We start from the raw sequence: 12,994 nt of genomic DNA, 5'->3' as shown, positions 1-12,994 counted from the left end.
GTTTCTCTACCCTCTTTTTTGTCCTCTGGGTGCTCCCAATTGGCAGCATCCTGTATCTCTTGTAGATGTTATCTTTCCTGTCTCCCTGTGATCTCCCTGGGGTTGTTTTGTTCAAGTTCCTTCTGCTCCCTGTCTGGTCTGTTTCCTCTCAATTCCTTTTCTCTGGTTGTTTTGTTTCCAGCTTTTGATGTAATCTGATGTCTGTGACCTTGGCTCTATGTTCATAGAAAAGAATAACTTAGTCCATTCTTATCCATTCCCCCAGGGGACTAAAAAGTTGCATTTATTTGTTTATCATGTACAAGTGTGTGTGTGTATGTGTGTTTGCGTGTGTTGTGCATGTACATACACATGTCACAGTACACATGTAGAGGTGAGAGAACAGTTTGCAGGAGTCAGTTCCTGAGTCCAGGGAACAAACTTAGATCAAATTTACCCAACAAGCCATCTCAGCAGTCCTGTTTCTCGGCCTTTGTCTAGGGTCATTCAGTTTATTCAGAAAAGCATCCTTTAATGCCTTTGGCTAGAGTCAGGGGAGCAGAGTGAGGTAGAGATTTGCCTACTAGACATCTAAAAATGGAGTAGTCTGGGCGCCTGACCTCTCTCCATCCATTGTGTAGGTCAGCAAACCTGTTAGAATCCCTGAATGAGCCGCAGTGAAAAACTAAGCAGGCTGGGAACAGCAGTGCACTCCTAAGAAGCTGGGCACAGTGGTGCATTCCTAAGCTGGGCACAGCGGTGCACTCCTAAGAAGCTGGGCACAGCGGTACATTCCTAAGCTGGGCACAGTGGTACACTCCTAAGCTGGGCACAGTGGTGCACTCTTAATCTGGGCACAGTGGTGCACTCCTAAGAAGCTGGGCACAGCGGTGCATTCCTAAGAAGCTGGGCACAGTGGTGCACTCCTAAGCTGGGCACAGCGGTGCACTCCTAAGCTGGGCACAGCGGTGCACTCCTAAGCTGGGCATGGTGCACTCCTGGGGCCTCAGCCCCTTGTGAGGCTGCAGCAGGAGGATGGCTTGAGTCTAGGGGTTGGAGGCAACTAGATAGCACAGTGAAACCTCGTCTCTTAAAACAGTAAGAGAGTAGGTAGAGTGCTTGCCTAGCATGCACAAAGTCCTAGGTTCGGGCTCCAGCACCGAGCATGGTGGTGCACACAACTGTAATCCCAGTTCTCAAGAAGTAGAGGCAGGAAAATCAGGAGTCCAAGGTCATCTTCAGTTACATATTGACTTCTGGGTCAGCCTGGGCTAAATGAGATTGTCTCCAAGAAAAAGCAAAGCAAATAGCCAGACCTAATGTTGTGGGTGCCAGTGCTAGCTTTTTATGTGGCTTCTGGGAATTCAGATTCAGGTGTTCATGATTGCACAGAAAGTATTCTCACCCATTGAGCCATCTCCCCAGCCCCAATGGATAAGATTTATGAGTCAATACTTTAGCAAAGTCAATGGCTTTTCCACCAGCTGGATTCTGTTACCCCATTCTGTCTGGTATATCCCATTTCAAACCAGGGCCTCACCAAACTGCATCCATGTGCCTTCTCACCCAGAAGTCCTCAGGAATCTGGCTCAGGCTCCTGGGAGCATCCTAACCCCAAGTGGCTTTCAGGTTCCATAAGAACCCACTGCAGTTCTTAGGATATTAACAGAACCCTAGTACCATGTGGCTGCACACTGATGCAAGATAAAGAGGTTTCCATGGCAATAAAACCTTGTCATCCACCTGGTGCCTGGATAAGGATAAATGCCCTTTCACTGTCCCTGGGTTCTCTCTCCCCTACATGGATTGGTTGCTTGCCTTGCTGCTGTGGGAAAATATCCGGACAGAGGCAGCTTGAGAAGGGAGTGTTTGTCCCACAGTTTGAGGGGACAGTCCGTCATGGCAATGCTGGCATGGCAGCAGGAACCTGAGGCAGCTGCTCACACAGCAAGCACAGGCAGGAAGCAGAGAGATGGACGCTGGTACTCAGCTCACTTTCTCCTTTTTATTCAGCCCAGGACCCCAGTCCATGGAACGGTGCTGCCCACATTTGGGGTGGGTCTTCCTACCTTAATTAGCCTTACCTAGATAGTTCCTTGAAGACACACCCAGAGTCCTGTCTGTTCAGTCATTCTAAATTCCATCAGGCTGACTGTCAACATTAAACATCATACTATGCCTCCCTTTTGTTTTGACCTTCAGGTTCTCCAGCCATTTTTGTTGCTTCATGGGCTATCACCAGGCACTTTCTGGAAGACATCGGGTAAGCTGGTAGGAGGAGGAGCAAGAACACAGCACAACATTTTACAGTCAGCCTCTACAGCAGCTGGTTCCACAGCTAGGAACTCAGCTAACCTCTCACTGCTGGCTCAAGAGGTAGCATGCTTGCCTAGCATGCATGAAGCTCAGAGTTTGATTCCAGCATTGCATCAACTGGATGTAGCAGAGGAGGACAGATGTATCTTTAGGATTAGAGAATGTGTTAGTTATGTGGATATGTGCAGATGTGACCATGTGAGTGCAGATGCCCATGGAAGCTGAGGACGCCTCTGGATCCCCTGGATCTGGGATTACAGTAGTTGTGAGCCGTCCTACATGGGTGCTGGGAACTGAAGTCAGGTTCTCTGCAAGAGTAGTATGTGTTCTCAACCACTGAGCCATCTCTCCAGCCCTGAGAGGAACAGATCTTAACGGCGGTGGGCACAAGTGTGATGGCTAAAGACATAAGCACAGTCTTCCTTCCGAGGGTGGCACTAGGAAACGTGTCTGCCAGTCAGTCGGTTCCCCACTCCTAATGATGCCCAACACTCTCTTCTCTTCCGTAGATGCTGGGACATCAACTCCAACCCTTCCATCTGGTGGCTCATTCGAGGGCCTGTGATTCTGTCCATCCTGGTGAGTAGCCATCCTCTCCTGAGCTGGGGACAAGTAGGGAAACACTGGAACCATGAGAAACAGAGGGTTGGAGATCTTGGAGCCTGAGTTCCCAGCAGGTACCAGGAGGGTAGAAACAGCAGGATTCCAGAGGTTGTCCCCTAAGGAGTGGAGAAGGGAGTGAGTGGGTCAGGCCTGTCAGGAGTCATTTACCTTATCTTTAGGACCTAGAACTCAGAGATTTGAGAGAAATACCCCCAAAAAAGCAACCCACCACCAACAAAACAAACAGAATCCTTCCCAAGCATGGTAAGTTCGTTGCAGCACTCAGGAGACAGAGGCAGGAGAATTGAGAGTCTGAGGCTTGTCGGAGCTCTGTTGTGGCATGCTCTATCAAGGAGAAAAGCGTGGGTTGGTATGGAGGCTCAGGGCTGTGCAAACCTCACACCACTGGGGTACCATCACCGGAACCTGCAGTTAGCCTTTGACCTCTGCAGGCATGTGTGCACATGCGCGTGTGCACGTGTGTGTGCACCACATGTGCACGCTTGCAAGTGAAAGCATGTGCAAACATAGATATCATAATAAAATAAAACCAATAAAAAATAAAATAAAATAAAATAAAATAAAAAGTGGACCCCAAGGCTCAGTCAAACCTTCACTCATGGAGATTTACAAGGGATTACAAGCCCCAAGGGTGAGTGTTCTGGCTGGCATTGTGTAGACCCGTGAGGCACTGAACCGGGACAGCAGGGTGTGTCATTTCCAGCTGTGGTCTCTGGATTTATGTGTCACTGGGACTCTGGCTGCAGGATGAACAGCACGATTTGTCATCCTGGCTGTGGGGTCTCTCCTGTCCCCAGCTCTAGGGGTCAGGGCCAGGACACCTTTAGCCTGACCTCTGCCTTGTGCCTTGCAGATCAACTTCATCTTTTTCATAAACATTCTAAGAATCCTGATGAGAAAACTTAGAACCCAAGAAACAAGAGGAAATGAAATGAACCAGTATAAGTAAGTGTAAGGCCGAAAGCTTGGCATCCTGGGACAGTCGGTGAGCATCTACTGAACACCTGCTGTTTACCCCACTATGCTAAGCAGAAAGGCAGGCCTGGGGCATACCTGTAGTTTGACTGGGATGGGTGGGAGGAAATAAGCCTGAATATGAAGCCTCAGACACTGTGGGGAGAGAAAACTATGAAACAAGACAGGAGGCCTACAAGTATAGATCTGAGCTCTGCAAGGCTGGGAGGGCAAGGAAGTGGGTAGGAGGTGTTGAGATGAGGTGGGGTAGAAAGGGCACGGCAAGGCCTTTCCTGTGTGCTCATTTGCTAAGTGCAGCAGCAATAGCACAGGCGTCTGATTTATCTGCTAGGGAAGCTGTTGAATGCTTATTGATTTATGTTACTGATAGAGCAGGGAGACCAGATGCACTGAGGCTTGGTCATGCGTCTGGCCAGTGTTGTGTCTGGGTGGTTAGCACATGGGACTTTGAAGATTTTGCAAAATAAATGAAAACATGCTGGAGATGTTGCTCTATAATGGGATACTTGCTTAGCGTGAGTGAGGGCTGGGGTTCCGCATCTAGCATTGCAAAATACACAGATTATAGATCATAGATAAGAGGGCAGATAAGTAGATGACACATAAGTATATAGATAGATGATAGATATAGATACAAACTTTCAAGGATGATAGATAGGTGATAAATAGTTGATTGATACATGATAGAAAGCAGGCACATACAAAGAAAATTGATAAATAATAAATAAATGTGATTGGTAGATACACAAATAGATGACAGATAAAGTTAGACAGGTAGATGATGGATGATAGATAGATGATAGATAGATAGATAGATAGATAGATAGATAGATAGATGATAGATAGACAGACAGACAGACAGACAGACAGACAGACAAACAGATAGATAATAGACAGACAGACAGACAGACAGACAGACAGATAGCTAGATCCAGAAAAAAAAAACCAAATTGAAAAACATATCATGAGACATTGCAGCATAACTTAAAACAGTCAGGCCCTAGAAGGGTTGAACTCTGTGTGAGAAGGGCTTGAGCAGATCAGGAGTGGCAGCGTACCCTGTGTCCCCAGGCGCCTGGCCAAGTCCACCCTCCTGCTGATCCCCCTCTTCGGCATCCACTATATCGTCTTTGCCTTCTCCCCAGAGGACGCCATGGAAATCCAGCTCTTCTTTGAATTGGCCCTGGGCTCCTTCCAGGTAAGTTTTGGGGATTGTGACTTAAAGAGGGCTCCTCAGGACTGGAGCAGTGGCTCAGTTAGGGGAGCACTGGCATTGTAAGCATGGGAGCTGAGATCAATTCCCAGATCCTACAGAAAACGTGTGGGAGTGCGTGCCTCTAATTCCCATCGATGCTGAGGTAGGAGGCAGAGACAAAGTGATCCCTGGAGTTCACCAGTGAGCCAGCCTAGCCTACTTGGAGAAGCTCCAGGTCCATGAGAGACCCCATGACAAAAAGTCAAAGGACACCTGAGACCTCCACATCTGTGTACATATATTCATCTGCACACGTGAATACACACACACACACACACACACACACACACACACACCAGCTTTCAGTTTCCTTTGAGAGAAACGAGGCTGCAGAGATAGCAAGCCTGGCAGTCCCACACAGTGCTGACCCAAGGCCACAGGAGAGGACCTCATGATGCCAACTTATTTTGAGTCTCCAACAGTAAAAGCATGGGAATGGGGGAGGTAGACTCCTGGGAGAAGGAAAGAAAAAAAATCGACTGAACATGATGGACAAAGAGTTACACAGCCACATGGGTAGCACATTCGCAACCACAATGACACACACTGTGTAAAGCCATAGGCAGACAGAGGAGCCCTCTGTTTCTCACTGGGAAGTCCAGAGGAAATGTCTAAAACTGAGAAATTGGAAACTCGCAACATCAGCACGTTATTGAAAAAAAAAAGTTAAGAGTGTTCAGGCTGTACTCAAGTTACCCCTAAGGAGCAGGAAGTGGGAGTGGGTGGCAGGAGGGTTCTGGACTTGTGTGGATGTGTGCATGCGTGTGTGCAAGTGTGTGCCAGGGGACACCATTCCTCAGGACTGTCCACCTTGTTTTTTTGCCGTTGTTTTGCTTTTTGCGTTTTAGATGGGAGCTCTCTGTAGCCTGGAACTTACCAAGTAGACTAGACCATTCTAGTGGGCCAGCTATCTCAGGGACCTGCCAATCACTGTCTCCCTGGTGTGCCACACAGTGACTGTTTTAGATGGAACCACTGAACCATCTTCCCAGCCCTGGGCTGTTGGGGTTTTAACCAGAATCTTTCGATAGGAGGTGGGGGCGGTCACCTACCTCTGATTCACCAAGATGTTGTGAAGTTAAGGCAACACTAACAGAATGGTTAAAAAGAAATCCTAATTGGAATCTCAAGCTTCACATTGTTACTTTACTTATTTGCTTGGAGCCATTTCTTTCCAAAAATAACATAAAGTCACTTTTAGCAACAGCCAATGTAGAAAAAATATGTAGATGACTTATCAGTGGAAAAAAAAAAACTATACACCCGGTGTGGTAGTGTACTTTGTAATCCAAGCACTTGGGAGGAGGAGGTGGGAGTCGAGGTCACCCTTCACTACATAGCAAGTTTGAGGTCAGCCTGAGTTTGGAGCTTTCCAGAAGCCAAAGAAAGAACAGTTTGTTTCAAGACTTATAGTATCCATTAGATGAAAGTCAGTGGATTTGGCTTGAGGCTTACTGGAAGAGCATTTGCCGGCATGCCTGAGACCCTGGGTTCCATCCCCAGTACAACCTGAGCATGCATGTGCTCATACACATACACAGACAGACAGACAGACAGACGGACCACACCACACACACACACACACACACACACACACACACCAATGAAAGCAAGCCCATTGTCTAAAGAAGCCTTGTGATCATGTTCTAGAGCTTAAGGACACCCATCCCCCAGCCCCACCCCACTCCCGCTAAGTCTTCCTTGCAGTGAGACCCTAGCACAGCCCCCCTCCCCCAATAGGGAGGTCCTATTTCAAACTCAACTGCAGGCTGTCCCTGTTCTTCCTCTGAGAAGCTTCCCTGAGCAGAGCCTCTGCCAGCACCTTGGTCCTATTGCACATTTAACAGTGGTCTCACTATGACTCATCTCATCGGGGACTCTGAGGTTCAGGCATTTGGAAGGACTTGGCTTGACCACGAAAGTAGGTAATAAACATTTAAAGAGCGTGGGACCCCAGAGCTGCTTCTCCATGAAGATGGGGACTTCCTGTCCCCAGAACTGGGAAGAAAAAAAAAACCAAGAACACTTTCCTAATGTCCCATGGACGTGCTTATAAATGAGAAGGCCATAAGAAACATGTAACTAGCTAAGCCTGGTGGTACACACATGCAATTCCAGCCTTTGAGAGGCAGAGTCGGGAAGATACTTTCACATTCTAGGCCAGCCTATGCTATATTGCAGGTTCCAAGCCAGTCAGTGGCTTGTGAGAATCTGTCCCTGCAAGTGTGTATATGTTCTTATGTATACACATGTATTAAATATGTATATGTACCCATAGATATGTATGTGTATTCATAAACAAATGTATCAAGGTTTCTCCCACATACCAAAGTGAAGAGGATAATAGGATGAACCTGCATCTACCAACCAAAGAGAGAGAGAGACAGAGACAGATAGATAGAGAGGGGGGGCATGGCCTGGAGAGATGGCTCAGCGGTTAAGAGTTCTTATTGCTCTTGCAGAGGATCTGAATTTGGTTCCCATCATCCTTATTAGGTGCTCACAATTACCTATAACTAGCTCCAGGGACTCTGGTGCTCTCTTCTGCCCCCTGCAGGTACCTGAGCACAGGTGGAACACACACATATCCACAGATATACATAACTGCACATAAATAAAAGTAAATCTCTAAGAAAAAAACCATATACACCTACAATAACAGCAGAACTCACAAGTATTGTTCTGTCTTTGTATCTCCATGGTAGAACATGAGTTTAGCATGCATGGGCCATGGGTTCAAGTCCTGTCCCCTTCAAAAACAGCCTGGGGAGATTGCTCAGTGGGCAAAGTGTTCACTGCACAAACAAGAATCTCCAGCACCCACGTAAAAAGCTGGGGTGGGGTACCAGCAAAACAACGTAGATCCTGGGAGCTCATTAGCCAGCCGCCTAGCTGTTCAGAGCCTTGGGATCAGTGAGAAATCCTGTCTCAGGAAGCTGTGGAGGCCTGATTAAGGGTCATGACCTGCGCTGACTTGTTGACTTCAGACCTTCATCAGTCAGCACATGTGTGCTTCACACACATGCACACATGCACACACACACACACACACACCCCTCACAAATCTGATATCTCCTAGCATGTGTACATATTAAGCCCACCACGGAGTGGCAGGTTCGTTGCCCTTTGGGGTCCTTCAATGCAACAAGCAGCTAAAGGCTAGAGCAGAGAGGCCAGGTCAGCTATATATGGAAGCTATATATAGCTCTTAAGCTATATATGGAAGCCTCTGGAGAAGGAAGATTATCAGGGAGGTGGAGGGCAGGCCTGTGAGAAAGGCAGGATGGTGAGGTGGGCTCTGAGGGAGGGAGGGGGCAGGTGCTCTGTGGACAGCTACTTTCCCATTGCTGTAGTCAAACACCCAAACAGGAACTGTGTAGGGAAAGGAGGGAGGGAAAGAGGCTTTGCTTTGCCTCAGAGTTCTAGGGTACAGCCCATGATGGTGGAGAAGCCTTGGTGGCAGGACCCGAGGCAGCGGGTGGCATTATGGTACTCAGTTGACTTTCTCTCTACTGGATGGATCCCGTGTTTAGGGAGAGTCTTCCACCTTAGTTAATCTAGAAAACTCCTAAAGGAATGCTCAGAGATTCTCCTCTAGGTGATACTAGCCTCTGCCAAGTTGACAGTCAGTAGCAACCAACACACATCACTCAATCACTCACGGCTCTGCAGGCATTGCAGACTGACAACCCAGGGAATATTATCAGGAAAACAGGAGCTCTGAGAAAAGGTCCAGATAAACTCAACCCCTCCAAGTCAGGAGACACAGCCTGGACCCCAGAGCTGCCTGCACCTGCTACAGACCTGCACTGGACCCCGGAGCTGCCTGCACCTGCTAGCACACCTGCACCCGACGTCAGAGCTTCCCTCATCTACTACAAACCTGCACTCAACTCCAGAGCTGCCAGCACCTGCTACAGACCTGCACTCGACTCCAGAGCTGCCTGCACCTGCTAGCACACCTGCACCCAACCCAGAGCTGCCCGCACCTGCTAGCACACCTACACCCGACTCCAGAGCTGCCTGCACCTGCTACAGACCTGCACTCACGCATACTTTGCTCTCACCACACGTCTGTTCTCCAGCAGGAATTTATCACCTTTCTAGTGAGCCCAGAATCTCCCACTGGCATGACCCTGCCCCTCGTAAGGGGATGGGGTGATTCTTCAGGGGCCTCCTGTCTCTGCTATCCTGGATGGAACTCTTCACCAGTTCCAGAGACCTGAATGGTCCCTTTAGTCAGGGCCCAAGTCAGAAGCTCTTCCCTTATCATCCCTGACACAGGAGTTGGAGGTCATATGTTAGGTCTCGGGGTCAATAAATGAAAATGACTTCTGCCTGTGTTGAATGCAGGCAGGCAGGCAGGCAGGCAGATCAGTGTACTGCGTGCCCCAAAGTAGGGAATTCTCCAAGGCTGAAAGGTCCTAAGAAGAGAGGGTGGGGGAGGTGGTGTGTGTGTGTGTGTGTGTGTGTGTGTGCGTGTGTGTGTGTGTTGCGCGTGCGTGTGCTCACTCAAGGATTCAGGCAGGAGCAGGTGGGAGGGATAAGTCTATAACCACAGACTAACACAGTTCCTTCTTTAGGGGCTGGTGGTAGCCATCCTCTACTGCTTCCTCAATGGAGAGGTGAGTGTCCTGGGAAACCACAGAATTTCAGAACAGGAGCTCCCCGATGACCAGCCAAGGAGAGTGAGAAGGGGGCTGAGGCAGGTCTGCTTGCTTGGCAGAGTCGCCTGGTGGTATGATAGGTCACATCTTGGGCAATGTCCTCAGGACAGAACCAGCAGAAATAGATTCCGTGGGTCTGGACTGGGCCTATGAAGCGTTCCTTACCAAACTCCATGAGCAAGCTCAGCAAACCCAGACGAGCCAAGACCCCACTCAATCCCAAGTTCCCGACAGCTCTGCTGCCAGCTCTGGGAGTGACCTGAGTCACTTCCCACCCCAGAGCTCAGGCTTCTCATGAGTGAAGTGGGTCACTTGGAACTGCCCCAGCCTTGGGCAGTGACTAAGGGTTCAGGATATGAAGCTCCAGTCACTGACCCTGGCTACATTGGTAGTGCACACAGGCCAAGTGTCTCTGTGGCTATTGACCAATCTGTCTGGTTTACACTTGAATGGGAGTGACCCCAGATGTTTCCCAAAAATCAAACAACAAAGCTGGCTTCAGAGGTTCAAGTGTTCTCTTGAGGACCATAGAGGAAATAAATGTCTAAGAGCAAACCCTCAGATTGTGGATGGATTCCAGACTGGGGTGAGGGGGTTATGGGAACAAGCGTGCAGGTTTGGACACCCGACTCTGCAGTTTGTGGAACAATTCTCAGACCTTTTCTGAGGAACGCAGTGTTAGAAGATGGCAGGTACATTCCAGAACTGATGTGGAAGGAGAGCTCAAGGTGTCCCCTGACCTCCACAAGAATGCCACGGCATGCACGTGTGTTCACATCTCTTGCTCTCTAAATAAATAAAGTAAGAAATAATTTTAAAATTTAAAGATGCCATGTGCCCAGAGTAGAGAAGGCCCTCAGTACCTTTTCTATACATGGGGCAGGAATGGTCAGTCAGAGACCAATAGGGAAGGGGGCACAGCAGGGCCATGAGAGTAAGGACAGCTTGGCTCATCAGTGAGCCAGGGTCTAGGCAGAGGCCTGAGCTACCTTCTCAAGCAGTTGCTGCAGCTGATAGCTGGTTTTGGGCAGGTGCAGCTAGAAGTTCAGAAAAAATGGCACCAGTGGCACCTCCAAGAGTTCCCGCTACGCCCTGTGGCCCTCAGCAACTCCTTCAGCAATGCCACCAGTGGTGCCACCCACGGCACTAAAGCCAGCACCTCGGAGCAGAGCCGGAGCACCCCCAGGGCCAGTATCATCTGAGGCCGCAGCAGGAGTGGCAGTGGACACAGAGCTGGACACTCAATAGGACGGTTCTCTTCTAATGGCTCTTCTGTGTTTGAGTGGCTGAGAGGCCTTCCTCCAGGTCTGAGCTTCCTTAGAACTGAGGCTGGAGCAAGAAACAGGTCTGTGATTTGGTCTTTCTTATTCTTTTGAGAGAGTAATTCAGTGGCCCCAGAGGAGGCAAGGGAATAAATGGCATCCAGAACACCCTAGTCTCTGTGTGTCGATCTTTTGCTTATGTTCTAAACTGCTTCCCTGCCTCCAGATTCCAGCTCAGTTTTAAGGACAAGCCTAGAAGCTTGGAAAATATGAGGAATCAAGACCCTGGGTCTTAGACTGATTTTGTCTGTCCTAGAGTTCTCATCGAGCATTCAGGACAGCAGCTAAATTAAGCTGACAAAGCCATGGGGCTTCTGAATCCCCCTTTTTCATTATCCCTGATGTTTTATGAGGACTTGGTGGAAAACAGGTACACCAGGAAGTAAGCCATCCTCCCTATAAATGGCAGACAGCTCCTTGAAGGCCCAAGACTTGCCCAAGATACTTGGCAATGATATGAAAGTCTTGTTTCTCTTTTGAGACAGTGTCTTCTATAGCCCAGGCTAGTTTACTAATCCCTAGGTAGCTGAAGATGGCCTTGAACTTGATCCTCCTGCCTGTATTTCCAAGTGCTAGGATTGCAGGTGTGCACCACCAAGCCTGGTTTATGTGGTCCTGGGAATCAGACTCATAGCTTCATGCACAACAGGCAAGCACTTTACCAGCTATGCTACATCTCCATGGACTGCTAATGCACAGTCTTTTAACTATCTGAGCTTCAAGGCAGGTGGTGATTTCCCAACTCTCAAACAGGCAGAGGCCCATCTCCCTGCACTGTTAGCTTCCATGACTCTGGCTGTCCATGCCAGCACATTGGTGCTCCCTGGCTCCCTAAGAGGATGAAAGAGGATGAAGTGTTTGAATCTCCTTCCAAAACACAACCTAGCAGGGAAACCTAAATAGAAATGGGGACCTGGCCTCCAATTTGCATCTTACAGCCTGCTGCAGGACCGCTTCCCAGGTTGAGACCCAGGATGAGTGGTCAATGAGTTCTGGTTTTGGTAAAACCCAACCGTCCCCATGAACTCCGCAGATAGAGATAGCAAAGTGGCTCAGAGAGAGAGAGCACCTGCCCAGGTGCACAGGCCTTGGATGTGAGTGACCCTCAGCTCTGCAAAACAAAACAACCAGTTCTGGGGGCTCCAAGGTCCCTGAGTAGTGGTGGTTCCAATGTCACATCTGTAGTCTCATGACTCTCAACTGGGATAAAGATGTCTAAAAATCAGGGCTAGAGAAGCGGCTCGGCGATGAAAGCTCATGCTGACCGAGCATGACGGCTTCAGCTGGATCCTGGGAACCCACATCAAGGTAGAAAGAAAGGACCATCTCCACAAACTGTTCTCCAACCCCCACATGAGCACATGATGTGTACATTCCCATACGTGCATGCACAATAGTAAGTAAGGTGAAGATATGTAAGCTCACTGTAGAAGGGGCTGGAGGTAAAGTGGAGGACGATGTGGGTTCAGTTCCTGGAGCCTGTGTAAAAGCCTGGTGCGGTTGTGCAGGCCTCTGATCCCGGTGCTGGGCAGACAGAGGCAGGAAGTCCCTGGGGCCCACTGGCCATCCAGGAAAGCACAAGTGGTGAGTTCTAGGCCAGGGAAGGACACTGTCTCAAAAGCAAGGTATGTGGTCTCCTGGAGAAGGACACATAAGACTGGTCCCACGTGCCTGTGTACTCTCACACATATATGTGTATACACATGAACATGTATTTATACATATACAAAATCACAATAGAAGCTACTTGGGGAGGTTAGGGCAGAAAGATCACTTGAGCTCACAAAGAAGAGACCAGCTTGGGCAACATCTTGTCTCAAAATAAAATGGGCCCTCAGTGAAGTATTTGGTGAGTG

At 48.9% G+C, this 12,994-nt stretch overlaps 1 protein-coding gene across 2 annotated transcripts in view; it reads left to right on the top strand.

The window, feature by feature from the left end:
- Sctr (secretin receptor) overlaps nucleotides 1-11,143 on the top strand; it is a 51,739-nt gene extending 40,596 nt beyond the window's left edge. For both annotated transcript variants that reach the window (XM_038348682.2, XM_038348681.1), the window contains 6 exons: nucleotides 2,182-2,242; nucleotides 2,805-2,874; nucleotides 3,773-3,864; nucleotides 4,966-5,092; nucleotides 9,733-9,774; nucleotides 10,848-11,143. In XM_038348682.2, coding sequence (XP_038204610.1) covers nucleotides 2,182-2,242; nucleotides 2,805-2,874; nucleotides 3,773-3,864; nucleotides 4,966-5,092; nucleotides 9,733-9,774; nucleotides 10,848-11,018 — 563 coding nt within the window. In that variant the 3' untranslated portion in view covers nucleotides 11,019-11,143. The remainder of the gene's footprint in view (nucleotides 1-2,181; nucleotides 2,243-2,804; nucleotides 2,875-3,772; nucleotides 3,865-4,965; nucleotides 5,093-9,732; nucleotides 9,775-10,847) is intronic.
- The last annotated feature ends 1,851 nt before the right edge of the window (nucleotides 11,144-12,994 follow it).

Source organism: Arvicola amphibius, chromosome 12 (assembly GCF_903992535.2).
Source record: "Arvicola amphibius chromosome 12, mArvAmp1.2, whole genome shotgun sequence".
NCBI classification, from domain to species: domain Eukaryota; kingdom Metazoa; phylum Chordata; class Mammalia; order Rodentia; family Cricetidae; genus Arvicola; species Arvicola amphibius.
This window is presented reverse-complemented; position numbering and strand designations above follow the sequence as displayed.